The 16,383-nt window shown below is 46.3% G+C and overlaps 1 protein-coding gene across 8 annotated transcripts in view; it reads right to left on the minus strand.

Moving 5' to 3' along the window:
• Positions 1-6,112: 6,112 nt before the first annotated feature.
• Positions 6,113-16,383, minus strand: part of NEO1 (neogenin 1) — a 290,741-nt gene continuing 280,470 nt past the window's right edge. For 6 of the 8 annotated variants that reach the window (XM_090270039.1, XM_090270042.1, XM_090270041.1 and 3 more), the window contains 5 exons: positions 16,173-16,265; positions 12,714-12,872; positions 10,028-10,291; positions 7,685-7,821; positions 6,113-6,886 (listed from right to left, as the gene is read on the minus strand). In XM_090270039.1, coding sequence (XP_090126165.1) covers positions 6,803-6,886; positions 7,685-7,821; positions 10,028-10,291; positions 12,714-12,872; positions 16,173-16,265 — 737 coding nt within the window. In that variant the 3' untranslated portion in view covers positions 6,113-6,802. The remainder of the gene's footprint in view (positions 6,887-7,684; positions 7,822-10,027; positions 10,292-12,713; positions 12,873-16,172; positions 16,266-16,383) is intronic. The other 2 variants (XM_090270046.1, XM_090270045.1) reach the window with 1 other exon arrangement.

The raw sequence follows: 16,383 nt of genomic DNA on the forward strand, positions 1-16,383 counted from the left end.
GATTCTGTTCCTGTTCTGGCTGTTTGCTTAGTTTGTTTTTGTTTTTTCTATTTGGTTGTTGATAGTTGTGAGTTTGTTGCCATTTTAATGTTCATAGTTTTGGTCTTCTTTTTCTTAAATAACTCCCTTTACATTTCATATAATAGGGGCTTGATGATGATGAACTCCTTTAGCTTTACCTTTTCTGGGAAACACTTTATCTGCCCTTCCATTCTAAATGATAGCTTTGCTGGATAGAATAGTCTTGGTTGTAGGTCTTTGCTTTTTATCACTTTGAACACTTCTTTTCAGTGCCTTCTAACTTGAAAAGTTTCTTTTGAGAAATCAGCTGACAGTCTCATAAGAACTCCTTTGATGGTAACCATCTGCTTTTCTCTTGCTGCTTGTAAGATTCCCTCTTTATCTTTAACATTTGGCATTTTAATTATGATGTGTCTTGGCTTGGTCCTCTTTGGGTCCAACTTGTTTGAGATTCCCTGTGCTTTCTGGATTAGTATGTTTATTTATTTTATTTTTTACCAAATTAGGGAAGTTTTCTTATATTATTTTTTCAAATAAGTTTTCAATTTCTTGGTCTTCCTCTTCTCCTTCTGGCATCCCTATGACTCAAATGTGGCACTTATGCAGATGTTACAGAGTCTTCTTATTCTCTCCTTGTTTTTTTGAATTCTTGTTTATTTATTCTGTTCTTGTTGACCGTTTACTTCTTTTTTATGTTCCAAATCATGATCTGAACACTGGCTTCCTTCTCTTCACTGTTGTTTCCCTGTGTATTTTTCTTTATTTCACTTAGTGTAGCCTTCATTTCTTCCCTTATGCCTTTGCCATACTCAATGAGTTCTCTGAGCATCCTTAACACCAGTGTTTTGAACTCTTCATCTGAGAGGTTGGCTATATCTGTTTTGCTTAGTTCTTTTTCTGGGGTTTTGTTCTGTTCTTTCATTTGGGCCATGTTTGTCTCTTCAATTTGGTAGCCTCTCTGTGTTTGTTTCTGTGTATTAAGTAGAGCTGTTTTGACTCCCTTCTTGGTGCACCTGTTATGTTGTATGGGGTGGAGCCTTAGGTAATCACCAGAGTTGGGCAAACCCTTCACTGCTTTGTGGCTCTGTATGTGGGAGAGAGGTCAGAGAGAGAATAATGCCACCACCTGACTGCTGGATGCTTGCTCAGCTCTTGCTCTGTTCCAGTCACTTCACCCACTGCCTGTATGTGACTGAATCCTCTCTAGCTGATGCCCCACCCCCTGCCCTCACCAGTAAATGCAAATTGCTCTGTATTGCTTAGGGTCGAATTTGGGTGAAAGGACATGTTAAGTGGCAAATAAAAGCAACGAGGCACACAGGATCATGTGGGACTCCATTCTCCAGGGTAGGTGAGATACACAGGTTGGGAGGAGAGCTATTGCACAAAGTTGAGCAGGGGAGAGAGGTCAGATAGGTGTTAGAAAAATCACCTCCATAGTGTGTGAGGCTGAGGCTGGAGGGGTATTCAGTCAGGAGTTGGTTCAACAGACGACAAAGAGAAGCCACTTTGGGGGACATTTGAGAGAAAGAGCTGCAGGATTTGCTGATCCATGTGCCAGGGTGTTGAGGGAAGAGTTTAGAATGGCTCCCAAGTTGTCCCTTTAGGGGAGCAGGCCCACAGAAGGTAGACCGTTAACAAACCCTCATGCATACCTAGGACAGGGTGATGGGGCTTTGCTCCAGGCCCCTGAGATGGTGTGGGCACCAGCTGAAGAGGTCAGCCTTACTGTTAAAATTGGATAAGATTTTAAGAATTCCAATTTGATTGGAATTCACATTTCTTGACCTGTGGAAAATCTTGTCCCTTCCCCTCTATCCCTTGGATCTTCTCTGAATTATCAGGTTTAGATTCTGTTGGTCACTTCTGGCTCTGCAGACACCAATTCCATTTATGTTTGCCCTCCCCATTCCAGACTCGTGTTTGCTCATCAGTATGTTGGGCCAGATGCCCCTCTCTCTGCTGAGGGAGCCAGTTGCTCACACGAGACTTCGTGCGCATGGTAGAGATTATGCAAGATGTGGGTGGTGGGAGTGGGCTACATCAGAGAAGTGCAAAGAGCAAACAGCATCGCATTACCTCTCAGATCTTCTAATTTTAAAAGTCCTTTGGGGCACCCCAGGGGCAGCCATTTCCCACCAATGAATGTCCCACCTAGCATCTTCTCTCACCATCTTATTGATTATATCTGTTGCCAGCACTAAGTTCCATCCTTGAGGTATTTGAGGAATTTACATTCTTTTCATTCTCTCATGCAGCAAAGAGCTCCCTCTAATCCTGTCTGAGCTTAGCTCTAGGCCCATCTTTTCATTTCTGAAATTCATCTAATTCCTGATTCACAAAAGAGCATTTTGAGATGAACATCATCCACTTTGCTTAGAGGGCAATCAGAATTTTAACCATCATTTTTCAACATTAGATACTTTTAATGATTATGAAAATGTAAAATATTTTTCTTTAATGACTGTCTTCCACCTCTGTCCCAGCCCCTGCTGCTGAACTTCCTGTGGTAGCTGGAAACCCAAGGTGGGTCAGGCTGACACTTCATGGCTCCTGCTCCCCCCACGCCCCTATATGCTTTCTCCATCAATCTGAGAGCTGTTCAATGCTGTTTTCCAGTCTCTCCTAATGAGATCATGCTCCGGCAGGGAGGTGGCTGAAATTGGGAGGGGCTCATGGCCTGGGAAAAGAGGGCATTTCTTCTTCACAGGAAGCCGTGCTCATAATGTTCCTCCTAGACCAATCTGGAGGACAACCTTGCCCTAGTTCCCAACACTCAGTTGGTCATTGGGAGACTGGGATCATTTCTTATGACTGCCAGGCAGGCAGTTCTTTGTATCTTCCAAGTTCATCCCAGGACACCCGAGGGCCATGGCTGCTGGAATGGGAGGGTCCTGGCACCAGTATCCCTGTCTTGCTAGGATCTGTCCAAGGGAGAGTTGGGGTGCTGCATGTGTGGTAAGCCTTCCAATACACTCCAGGTCATGAGTCTTCCTGTCAGTCATCCATCTAGAAGACAAGTGTTACTGTTGTCAAAACCTGCCAGTGGCGTTAAGCATTTAGAGAGGAGAAATTATGTCCCCATTGCATTCACAGTCCTGTGCAAAAAGACTCAAAATTAAATTACTGTAAAACATGCCAACAGCACCACCTACGGATGCGGAGAAGGGCCAGCACCGGGGTCTCTGGTTAGAACAGCAGTAGCTGTAAGAGTGCATTCCATAACACTCAAAAAGTGTTTCCCAAGCTGCTTTGTGTGGCAGGGGTACTGGGCGCACAGGCGACGTGAATCTGGACCTGGAGGCTGTGGGAGACTAGCACAGACTTCAGCACTGGGAGTTCTGACTCTTCTCTGACGTCGGCCAGTAGGGCAGCACTAACGGCAATGATGGGATTTGGGTTTCATAAAGTACACTTGGCAGAAGAGCAGATGAAGTCCCAGGGCCGAAGGAGCAGTTAGAAATGACGCTGGGCCCTGTGTCCAGCTCTTACTCTATTCCAAGTTCATGGAGGGCAGACAGGCCTGTGGCTGTCATGTTCACTATTCTGAGCAGATCCTCGTATGCTACGAGATATCTTAGTGTTATGGATTGAATGTTTTGTCTCCCCAAATTTACACGTTGAAATCCTAATCCCCAATGTGACGGATGGTACAGGAGAGTGGAGCCCTTGGGAGGTGATTAGGTCATGTGGGAGGGGCCTTCATGAAATGGAATTAGTGCCTTTAGAGACCACAGAGAGCTCTTTCTTTGCTATGTGAGGGGAGAGAGAGAACAGTCTATGAGCCAGGAAGCAGGCTCTCACCAGACAACAGTAAATGTGCTGGTACCCGAGTGTAGACTTGTGAGAAATACATGTTTGCTGTTTAAAACCTTTAGTCTATGGTGCTTTTGTTACAGTAGCGCAAGCTCAGGCACAGAGGAATGCAGTCAGGGAGGCAGCCTGGGGAAGGCAGGACTCCATGCAGACGCCTGCTGAGGTGCTGCTGCACCCTGAGAGGCAGGCTGGGAGTAGGGGGCTGGGCCTAGCGTGGGCCCTCCATTTGTGTGTCAGTGTCACGAGTGCTGTGCAAGGTGCTGCCACAGCAGCTGCTGTACTTCTCTGCTGGGCTCGCTAGGCTCTTTATGACAGGAGTCACCTTTGATTCCTCAGGCTGCTTAGCCCCTGCAGGGCAGCAGTGATGGGGTGGGACAGGGACAGGACTCATCTTTGGGACCAGTGGACAACCTCTGCCTGCAGCCTCCTGGCTCTGGGCCACACCTCCCTGGTGCCCTGAGAACTCCTGCCTTTGTAGTTGTGAGGGCAAGGGCGAAGTCAATTTGAGACTGGGAAACAGGGGACCCCAAAGTTCTGTTTTCTTAAGGAAAAAAGAAAATGACCAGTTTGATTGGATTAAAAAAGTGTATTGGATTTCCAATGCTAAATAAAAACATGAAATTGTTTTTTAAAAAGCCATCGAGTTTACAGCATCAACTACAGAAAAGGCCAAACAAGTGTACACAGCGACTGGCCCCCAGGCCCCAGGCCCCTTCAGCAGCAGACGCACGTGTTCCAAACCCTCCCGGAGGATGCTGCTGGGCGGCCACTCACGCAGGACATTACAAGACACGATGGATGGTTTCGTTTCAAAAATCACAGGAAATGTAAGAAAATGTATTAAGTTGTGAAAAGGTGCAATACAGAATAGCCATCCTTTTTCTTAATTTAAAAAAGTCCCCAACTTTGAACAGTTACTTTATTTAAAAATAGGCCCCCTCTGCCCACCCCAGCTCTGTGGCAGTGTCCAAGTACCACGGCCCCGAGGTAACAGTGTCAGGGCTCATGGGAGGGGAGGCCCTGAATACTGAGCATGTTTCTTTGGGCGAAAGGTGAGACAGCTTCTGCGGACTCTAGTGCCCCCGGGTGCAGGGTGCTTGGAGCACTCTGGCTCTGCAGAGCCCACACTGTCCGTGTGGCAGGGGTCAGCATTGCACTTTCCATTGCCCCCAAATAATAAACAGAGCTCATCGTCTAGAAAAGCAAATATGCAAGAAGATTAAAAGGGGGAAATAACCAACTGTGGGGCTGGGCACCCACTGGAGGTGTCACCAGCTAACCTCTTCTTGGCTACGGAGCACAGCCTAGTCGGCCTTCTGCACTGTCTTCCACACACTCTTCTGGGAAAGATGCCTGAGGGTCTGCCCTGTGTTTTTTCATAATATATTCTTAATATTAAAAAAAGAACCAACACCTCAGCTCCTTATCTTTTTAAGAAAAAGAAGACAACAACTATTTGCAAAGGCAAAGGCTTCTGTGTGTGGCCAGGCCACTTGATAGACCCCAGAAACCTGCTGCTCGTTCTAACCAGGGGCTTAGCTGAGCTGCTGGGATGGAGGAGGGCACCTGCCTCCTGTGTCCCTCTCTGTCCCATCCCCTGCGACTTAACAATGTTCAGAGAGAAGCAGGCAGCTTCAGGGGTCCTGCAGCCCCTGCCTGCCTCATTCTTGTTAATGGTTCTCCCAAGGGGCTCTGCAACATGGAAGCGAGGGCTGGACTGGCCGAGGCCAGGGAACGGAGAAGCAGAGAGTCCGAAGTGGAAACGAAGTGCCTGCCTTCACCCCAACATCCCCAGTGGGAACAAATGACAGCAGCAGGCCACGGTCTCCCTCCTGTCCTCTAAGTCCCCAGGAACGAGCAGGCTGTTGCCTGCTCTGCATCACTCCTGCAAGTGGCCATGCAGCACTTGACTGCTCAGCACAAACATTCTCATCAGGATCTGATCAAGATGTCAGGGCCTCTAAATCCTTGAACCCACTTATTGCACAGAAGAGTTTTTTAACTAGACCCAAATGAAACTCCAGTTGCAATTTAGTCACAACAGAGATGGACTTGCCGGGAAAGACAATAACGGTCTAACGGTCGATGCCTCCCTTCTCCGCAGGCTTCTGGAAGAAAGTACTATGACAAAAACAGTCACAGGACCTCAGCAGCCCCTCCACTGCCCACTCCCAGTCTTCCCCAGTCCACCCACCCCAATACTGAAACTGCACAGAATCAACAAACAAGCCTTTTCAATGTTACACATCATTCAAATAGATCTGTAATCTCACAGTGACGAGAGGAGAAAGTCAGGCCTTTAATAATTATAATAGAAAAATAATAAAAAAGCTTACAAAGAGCGACACGTTTCCTCCCCCCTCAAAGTGATGGGTTAACAGCTGATAGAGGATGCAATGACTCAGAATTAAAAATAAAAACAAAGACAAACAAAAAAAAACAAGCCAATCCCTGGAACAACCCACATTGTTGATGACTTTCCATACATAATTCAAACAAGTAGTCAAATGCCAACCACTCGTGGAGAACACCACAGACATCCTTGGTTTTGACAGTCTTTTACTTCTGAAGGTAATATAGGATGCAAATAAAACTGTACATAAATGCAAAATCTACACCCCGTAAAGGCAATGCAGCCATAGCACAAAGCGCTGCCTGACCACGGAGTGAAATGCAGGTGGTGTTTCCTGCCTCTTCCCTGGACACGACCCTTTGGCTGTCCTGCCCGTCCTGCAGGGTCCCAGAAGGTTCAGGGAAGCTGCCTTGACACGAGCTCTTTCAGGCTGCCCAGGAGAAGGCAGGTGGCTGTGGCCAGGGCAGCCCCACGCGGGGGCGCGGGCGGGTCTGCATGCTCACTCTGTGTTCTCAAGTGCTGTCCTCTTGTCCGCTGTACAATTCCTTGTTTTCAAGGCTAAGTCCCAAGACTTCTAGACTCAGGGCCGGAGTCATGTCCTGGTGAAGGCCGTCATGCTGTCGTGATGGCGTTTAGGTCCTTCATCAGTCCTTCCAGGTGGGCCATCTCTTTGGTCAGCTCATCTGGTTCATAGCTCTATGGAAAGGAGAACACTGTTACTGGGTGTGGTCTGAGGAGACATCCAGAAGGAGAGCCCAGAGAGAGAGCTGGAGAGTCAGTGTCCAACAGCCCGGAGAGACTGACGACCAAAACCCGGTTGGCCCATTGTGGGAGGTGCAAGGCCACCAAGCCCCCAGACCAGCAATCACTCATTTCTTCACACTGCAAAATGCCACTCTGCAACACACTTGGTCCAGGGCCACAAGCTGCTCCGTCTGTCTATGTCTCTGTCACAGTCAATACAGTTGGTATGTGCCCTAATCTCTGGGGCCCCAAGCTTTCTTCTTAAAGAGTCCTGTGTGTGGAAATGCAGAAGTAAATGTATTTATTGGAATGTGAGAGAGAAAAATCAAGGAGAGACCCTGTTGATTTTTGGTTTGAGAGGTTCCACTCAAGCACCTTCCCCTCCAGCATCCTGCTCAGAAAAGGTCATGAAGTAGGACTGAAGGGACAAAGAAGATGTGGATAATTCAAACCAAGAAGAGAGCACCAAGGAGACAGGGCAGACTAAAAGGAAGGCCGGCAGTGGGTAGGGGAGGAAAAAATCACTCGCTGAGCAGATGAAACAAACTGGGCCGGTGAGGATGAGAGGAAGCAGATGGAAGCCTGAGCAGAGTTCTCGGCTCCAAGGAGACATCCATTGACGATCATCTGCTGAGTGGTGAGTGAACCTGCTTCATACTCTGGACCAGCACATCAGTGTGGCCAGCGCACTCTCAGACCCTGGAACACGCCCCTGGACATCCTGACTGGGCTAAGGGCCCATGAACTCACACTTTCGGAGTCTTCCAGCATCCTTGTGGTCTCCTGCACTTCAGGGGCACTGGGAACCACCACGGGCATAGGAGGCCTGCTCCTTCCTAAAGTCCCGATGGAGGCCGTCTTCACTGAGTGAATGTGGTGGTTCAGAGCTGAGGGGAAAGGGCACCGTCAGGTGTGCAGTTGAGCTTGCTCCCACCCAGACCTCATCAATGGATGTTAAGGTCCACATGCTGCTTCAGGGTGAGGGACGCACCCAGACCCAGGGCACGGCCCTGCTCTGAGAAGGCACTGGGACAGTATAGAAGGAGCTAGAAAGGGCACCCAAAAGGCCAAAGAAAACATTCCACTTACCATTAGAAAACTAACCCCTAGTCTACAAAACAAAGTGGTCCACAGACCCCTTGCAGGATGTCTGGTAGATCGAACTCTTTCATAATAACACTAAGGCATTTTTTTTGCCTTTACATTGATGCTACAAAAGCAACAGTCAGTTACATTGCTAGAGCCCGGGCAGAAAGGAAGACAGTGGCACCAAACTGTAAAGTCACTCACTGACATACACTTGCAGTTTAAAAAACAGTCAGTTTAACTTAAGATCATCCTTAATGAAATAGTAAAAATAATTGTATTAAATCTCAACCTCAATTACACATGGATTAAATGCTCTGTGACAGAATGGAGCGTGTGCACACAGCACGCTGTCTCTGTGCGGGCACGGGACAGCCTGAGCTGCCGGCTGCGCCATCAGTTGCACCAGGAACACCAACACTGTCGCAAGGAAAGCACGACAAGCCAGTGATGTGGCCTTGGACACCTGGCAGACACTTTTCGGAAAATGAAAGAAGTAGGCCAGTCACTTCGAGGAAAACAATGTATTTATTGCCAATGATAAAATTTAAGTTTCAAGTAAAATTAGAATCTTGAAAACCTTGTATCTGCTACCATGAGTTTGAGAACTTCCCAATACTTACAGACCTTGGCAATATAAATGAGTATATTTTTAGATATTATGTAATAAAATGTATAAAGATTTGGAGGTTCTATATAATTTAGTAGACCGATATCTTCTAAATGACTAATGTGTGTGTGTTCAATGAAATGCATTCAAAATACAAGATTGATGGATTTTAATGGAACGGAGATGGTTTCTGATTCCACAGACAAATAAAACTGTTAGAAACTACAACTTGTTGAGTTTTACTGTAGATCAAAAAGAGTATCTGTGGTTATCTGAAAAAGTTGTAAGAATATTCTTCCCTTTTCCGACTACATATTTATGAAGCCAGATTTTCTTCTCATTTATACTTCAACCAAAACAACATATTACAACAGACTGAATGAAAAAGCAGGTAGGAGAAGAGAGCTGTCTTCTATTAAACCACACGTTCAAGAGATTTGCAAAAATATAACACAATGTCACTATATTTTTGTTTTGAAAAAGTTATTTTTCCTAAAAATATGCTGTTATCTTAATATGATAGATGTATTGTTCTGATTTTTTCTTTGTCTTCACCTGAAGACATTTTCTCATTGCTTTCAGAGAGAGAGGAACATCAATGCGAGAAAGAAGTATTGACGGGATGCCTCTCACACATGCCTGGATTGGGGATGGAACTTACAACCTAGGTATGTGCTCTGACTAGGAATAGAATCCACAACCTTTCGACTGTGAGACAATGCTCCAACCAACTGAGCCACACTGGCCAGGGTTGTATAGCTATTTTTAAATGAATAAAATAGTTTTAAAATTTCTCAAGTGTTAATTTCTTATACAGTAAACATTGAGGAAAAGCTCTTTTGTGGCCCTGATGACTTTTAAGAATATAAAGCGGTCTTGAGACCAAAAGGCTTGAAAACCACTGACTTATTCTGAAACGTACCACCATAATAGATAATAATGTGGAAGAGTAGGGAAAAGCATGCCTTTGAGGTCAGGGGCCTTGGGCTGAGCTGCGTGAACTCGGGACTTCACTCACTAAGGCTCCTCTTTTTCCCCAGCCCTGGCCTCCCTGCCCCTCCCCTCTCTGGCTTGCAGGGACCCTGTGGAGGCAGGGGGTTCTGGCAAGCGGAGTGGAGGAGATCTGCTGCTCACAGCCAGGCTACTGGGTGTGACCACCCAAAACACAACTTAAAAAGTCAGCCCTCACTTGATGGCCAGCGAATCAGTCTCTGGTTCCTGTGCACTCCTACCGCAGGGAGCCCATGTGCCCCCCGAGAGGGGTAATGACCCCCTGATGCTCTAAATTGCTGGGAGAGACACAGAGGATGTTTGTTTTGTTACTCTTTAAAGAAGAGGTGGCTTTTTGTCATAATCCAGAGCCAGAGGGTCCCTCCAGGGCTGCGGTCCTCACTCACCTTGCTGGGACAGTAATGGTGTGCTTGGCAGTGCGGGATCATAGATGGGGGGGCCTGGGGGAGGGATGGCAGGCACAGCGAAGCTCTTCAGTGGGTGGGAAGGGCGGACGTGGGCAGTGGGAAGACTCTGGCCTGAATCTTCCTCTTGGGAGCTGGCCAAGTAAGAGGAGCTGGTAGCACCTTCAGGATCCTGGTGATCAGTACAGCACGTCTGAGACGAGGAGGCTGGCATGGTGTCAGTGCTGGGGGTATTTCGAACGGATTCTACAGCAGAAAAGTCTAGATTTAGCATTTTTTTAACCATTAAACATAGCAATGTATGAGTAACCTGCAGAAATCCAACCTACTTCCCTGCTGTTGTAGCTGAGGCAGCAATGAATCTTTTCCCTTGGGCTCTCAGGAGATAAGCCATGACAGTCATGACTGCTACCCCTTAGCGTAAAGGTCTTGGGTCCCAGGGATGGAGGGACTCACCACCCTCCTCAAGTGCTGAAAGCCTGGCTGTGACAGTCCTACCAGGCCTAGGACACTTCTCTCTTCTCAAAGGATGGCTGGGGGTTTCACTTCTTACGCCTGCTTAAGCTAGCCACTACCACAGCTGGGGGCCGCTGTCTGCTCTGTGTCACCTGGGTCCAGGCTGGGATGAAGCTGGCGGGGTGGGGAGCAGGGGCGTGGAGCCAGAGGGCAGGCTTTGGCTTGGAGCACGCCAGGCTGGCAGGTACATCAGGTCACTCTGGGACACGGGTCTACCTTGGCTGCCCGAACTGCCTTAATTTAATAAGCTTCTGAAAGCCAAAGAGACGGTGGGAAGTGTGAAAAGGTAACAGGGTTGCCTATGTGAGTTACTGCTGGTTCTGGCTGTACAGATGCCGAGGGCACCAGGCACCTGTGTTCTCTGCAAAGGGTGTGTCTGACACTGGGTGACACCGCCGGCCTGCGAGGAAAACTAGGCTGTGATGGAGGTTCCTGTCAGTGCAGAGCTGACCTCCTGACTGCCAGAGCTATCTAAGACGCACGGCAGCTTGGACAAACGGAAGTGCTCTTTCTTCCTGCGTCAGTGTCAGTGCTACAGCGAGTGCTCGCAAAGCAAGGTCTGCTCTGGCCGAGTCCCAGTCCTCCGAGCCCACAGGGACAGGGCTGTGACAGCACTGAGCTCCAGAGACACAGGGCAATACAATGTAAGAGAACTTTGATCACTTCTGGATACTTGCTCTCTATCTTCAGTGCCTCTATTACTAGTTTTACCTTCTTTTATCCCCTCTGGTCACTAAAAAAGACCCAAAAACCTTCAGTCATGCAAATCATTACTTTCCCCCTGTTCCTTTCTGCCCAAGTGCACACAGCACGGAGCTTTCAGCAACACTCCACCACCAGGATGGGCACTGGAGGGAGCTGCCAGCGTCTTGCCCACCCGCCCCTCCTCGTCTGGGAGGCAGGCGGAGGGCTCATCTGCCTGGGAAGAGCCCATGCACTTAGGCAGACCCACGTCCTTGTGGGTGACATTCCTCTGCCTCAAGACACAAGACTGCTTCCTAAGAGGGTGGCTGTCGGGTCCGTCTTACCCGAAAGGCAGAGCCCGAAACTTGGTTATGGGCTCAAGCGGCATTCTCCAAACCTAGGAAAGGTTTGGGAGGACATAACTTTTGGAGTTACTGGGCACCCCTTAATAAAGCCCTGATCTTCATCTGATGCTTTGGGTATGTTTGAAATTGATGGCAATGTCAAGGAGAAGGGGTGCTGCTGGCAGGCCAGACTCCTGACGCGGAGTTTTGATGTTCTCTTAAAATGGAACTCACTTGAAATCCTCTCATATCCCAGAACCACCAACACTTAGTTCTACGAGTAACATCATAACTACTAACAGACAAGTTGCAAATGGTGGAAAAAGAGTATGCTACATAGATGAAACATTATTAGATTTGTATCTTAAAACTGAGAGGATAAAAGTTAATTTTTAATTAATGAGGAACTACTGTATCTGTTTCATTTACTGTCCCCTCACTTTTACTATTTCCTCCAGAAAATTTTTTTGATCACACTCTTTCTTAAGGTTTCCAAACTGGGACATGTTTGTCTGGTACTGTGTTTCTTGAAATACACTGCAGATTGTTGGGCTAATTTCCTACCTGAGCAGCCCTTTCTCATGTCCGTTATCCACCAGGCAGCCTGAGGCTGACGGTATGTGCTAGCTCCTCGCGGCTGCAAGCCTCGCCGCCTAGCACGCAGTTCTCACCCCGTGCCCCGGCACAAGACACGCGACCCGCCGGGAGCCATGCCGGCGCTGCCCTGTGGGCCCTCCCAACACCAGGGTGACTGAGAGGCAAAATCGGCCTCTTATGTCTGAAAATCACCCAGAAAGAGTCTCCTTTCAAATTGGAGGGTTAAACAAATAAATTAACTGAAAATACAACTGAATTAAGATACAAGTTGATGGAACAAGACATGGTTATATGATTAGAGTTACTGTGTTTTAAGTAAAACGACTTGCACTGAGCACTTAAAACTTTGGAAGAAAAATGGGGTAAATTTTACAGAAACAAATCTGAGTCAGAAACAGGTATGTTATGATTAATATATAACACTGAGACAAATACCAAATCCTCCTAAGCAGGGCAGGTCCTTCCCCATTTTAGCTTGCCAACTCATTTGGAATGCTTTCTACCTGGGCTTGGCCCTCGTCTCTCACCTGTGGAATTGGCCCTGTCTGAAAGGGACATGGATGTGCCCATGGGCCATGGGCTGCCTGGGTGGCAGAGATGACTGCGAGCTGGAGAAGCGAGGCTGCTGGAGTGGAAATGATGGTGAGGGTTATCGAGGGAATGGATGGGATGGGCACTAATCACAGCTGTGAATGAACATAAGACAGAGAAATGCTTAACATGCTTGCACAGACACACACAAATCACAGTTCAAGAGCAAAGCCCTCCCCTCCCCTCCCAAACAGTGCAGCCATTCCCTTGGTTTTTTGGTGGCAGCTGGCTGGATTTGGACAATTCGCCACAGATTTTAAATTTGTTTAAAAAAATCAACATACTCCTGTACAACACTTCTACCTATCTACACGCAGAAAAAGAAGTCTGAGGAATACACACTAAAATGTTAATGGTGATCATCTAGTGGGGAGGAGTGATCAGGATTAAATTTTTTTTTTCTTTGGTTTATATCTCCAATTCTTCTACAACAAACATGGATTTACAAGTCTGTATGAATGCTTCATCATGTAAATCTGTAAGAAATGATGCTTTAAGTTTCTATAATTTTTCTCCTGCTAAAAAATGTTAAGTCCCTTCTCCTTCACAAACACTCCCAATTCATCTGCCTTTTCTTACTTGCTGAATGAAGCACTCAATAGGTATGTAGGCTGAATAAATGAGTAGCTGTTTAATGAGTTTCCCCATCTTAAAAGGAGTGCAAATTGAACTGAACTCTTATGGTTCAATCTAGCACTAAGAGCTGAAACTCAGGCCTACGTCACTGCCTCTTACGACTTCCAGTTTGGGAGCTCAGCCACATCCATTCACATTTTAAAATATACGTGGGTCTTTCCTAACTTCCTCTTTCCTTCTTTCTCACACTGACTAAGGAATTCAATTTGCTGCATTTAGCCAACAAACCCAAATTTCCACACAGATATTCCATATACATCTTTCTATGAAGACAAAGCACTTATTCAATGAGGCTTCATTATTGATTCCAGAGATAATAGCAAAACCAGAAGCCCAGTTTGGGAATAAACTTTCCTTCGGTTCACCCTAGAGGAGTTGTAGAAACATTTAAGATCAAGATAACGTGCTCAAAAGCCCTCAAATAGGTAAATAGGTAGGGGCGACTAGGGTCACAGAGGATCTTTTATTCTCTAAGCAAGGGCCTCAGGAACTTTGTGATAAACTTAATTAGCCTTTGGGATCTAGGAAGATGTCTTCTGTCACCGTGGAGCTCCCTAGATCTTTGTGGGGCCACTCACAGTACCCCGGTGAAGGGTATCCCAGTCAGTAAAATAGGCGCCTTTCTTCTCCAGCTATCTCCTCTCCTGGGCACCTGCAAACAAGCAGGTGGCACAACCAGCTAGGGACCTTGGAGTGTCACTGCCCCTCCTCAAGGCCTGGGGACAGCACAGGGACTTTCTCTGCTCAGGGACCAGAGGCCCGGGTGGCCCTTTGGAATAAAATACAACTTAGAAAAGCTGGCTGAGGAAGGTTTGCAGGGCAGTTTGTGAGTCAGCATCCCATCTGCTCTAGGGGAAGACCAATGGTTCTCAGAAGCAGGGCTTCAGAGCTGGTGTTTTCCAGAATGGAGGCTAGGCTGAGGGGAATAAGCCACCTGATTTTTACCGACTTGAATGCATTTTAGGTAGAGAGGACTGTCACAAAAGAAAAACCAAAACCGACTTTCTCTTTTTTAAGACACTTCCAATCTTTCCAAGTGAAGTAAATAAGAAATAAGACAAGGTGAAAGTGGCTGCCTAGAAGAGGTGGCCATCATTAGCTGCTGGCTGAACCAGGACCCGATGTTGCAGGCGGGCCTTCCTAGCTGTGCTCAGCCATTTAAGGTGGAGCAGGTGACTGGTGGGTACAGACCCCAACTGTATGGGGAAAGGATTTCTCAAAACCTGAAGATGACGGTATTCCAGGTACCTGGTTTCAGATTCTTAAAGATTCCACTTACCCGCCCAACAATTGAGGTATAAGTTAAATAATATTGTACATTTATGCATGCTCCTCCAAAAGAAAAAAAAAAAAGAAATTTTATCAACTGGTACAACATGTCTTTTCTTCTTAAGATATTTAAAACATCAAATCTAGGACTAGGAATAGTCAAACTTCACAAGTTTTAAAAATAAGCCAGTAAGGTAAAACCTAGTCTTATACAAAACAAACAGTAAAGCTATCCATCTTATAAATCAAAAACTGGAATGGATTAATTTATTCTTTTTGGACATTTCTGTTTTTAAACCTGGGACCCCGCTGTACGAGGGAAACCATGTTTCTTCCCTGCGCACTTCCAGGTGCAGGCCCCTGAGCAAAAAGTACTTTGTGCAGAAATGACCTATTCGTGAACTGGACATTATTCTTCCAAAGCTGATTTTTCAAATCTAGGCCTACGATGGTTGTGTGCAGTGAATGAGTGTGAGAGAGTGTGTGTGCAGAGACATTTACATGCTTGTGTGCCCACCAGTTCCCAAGTATGGGGCGCCATGGTGCACCCGGGTGCATGCAGAAGTCTGTGATTATTTAAATCTCTGACACTACAGAGATGGCTGGAGTTCTGAAATAGAACATCTTTTAAGACATAAATACAAATTTAGAAGCTCATTTAAGTTAAATTGAAAAGTGATCTTTCAGGATTTGATGCTTTCAATATTTGAATCTAGGCATCTGACAGTGTTGAGGTTTGCTGGTCTATTGTTCAGGTCAGAGCAAATACAGAACTTTGTAAAACTTGATACTGAGAGGCAGGTGGCTTCTTATCATTCCAGGATGGTACAGGGGACCATCTACTGGAAGCACCACTGTGCCAGCTAGTCTGAAAGGCTTAGTTTGAAAAAAAAGAATTGGTTTGTCCATTGCTTTTTTTGGCTTTCAATTACGATATTTAACTTACTTTGAATTTCAAATATTGTAACAGGAGGTTGGACAACTTTTTTGCTTATAAAAAATGAGGCATTGGCCAAGTAAGGTTGAAAATATTGCTTTAAAAACTCAATATTGTCAACCACAAACTCCTCTAAAAATAAAGTCTACTAGTTAAAAAAAATTGCACAGGTGCCTATCAACACTGAATTATGTGTCAGGAAGCCTAAGGAACACTGACACCTGGCTGTCCTCAGCTCCAGCCTGGACAGGTGCTTCCCCATCTCTCCTGCAGAGATGCTATGTACTTTTAGGGAGACTGGTTACTTCCCTATTCCTGGAAGACTTGGAAATTGGCTTCTTAGCTTCTTTTCCCTATAATCAAAGAGACTAGTCACAATAATATTAATTGCAAACTATGGCAACTCTTTGATACTTCTTCCCTCAAGTTGCCAAAGCTCTAGTAGATTATCTTTGTGTCAGGATCAAGTGAAGCCAAAGAGATCATTCATAGTTAGTCCCCAACATGACTGAATAGACTGGCAGCACTAGAGAAAGAGACACTTTTGACTTACGCTGGGGTGGCTGGGAGTCAAAGGGCATCATCATTTTTGGTCTCATTCCCCGCCTTCCCGCCAGTGTAGACATGCTGTCCTCTGATTCATGCCCTAAACATTAAATATGAAGGTTGGTTATAAGCGTGTGCTCTAGGCCACCGAGGAGCCTCAGTAATAAGACATTTCCAGTGGGGGATTCACAAACAAGAAAATGGGGACAAGGTGTTTC

Source organism: Furipterus horrens, unplaced genomic scaffold (assembly GCF_987537825.1).
Source record: "Furipterus horrens unplaced genomic scaffold, mFurHor1.1.pri manual_scaffold_3, whole genome shotgun sequence".
NCBI classification, from domain to species: domain Eukaryota; kingdom Metazoa; phylum Chordata; class Mammalia; order Chiroptera; family Furipteridae; genus Furipterus; species Furipterus horrens.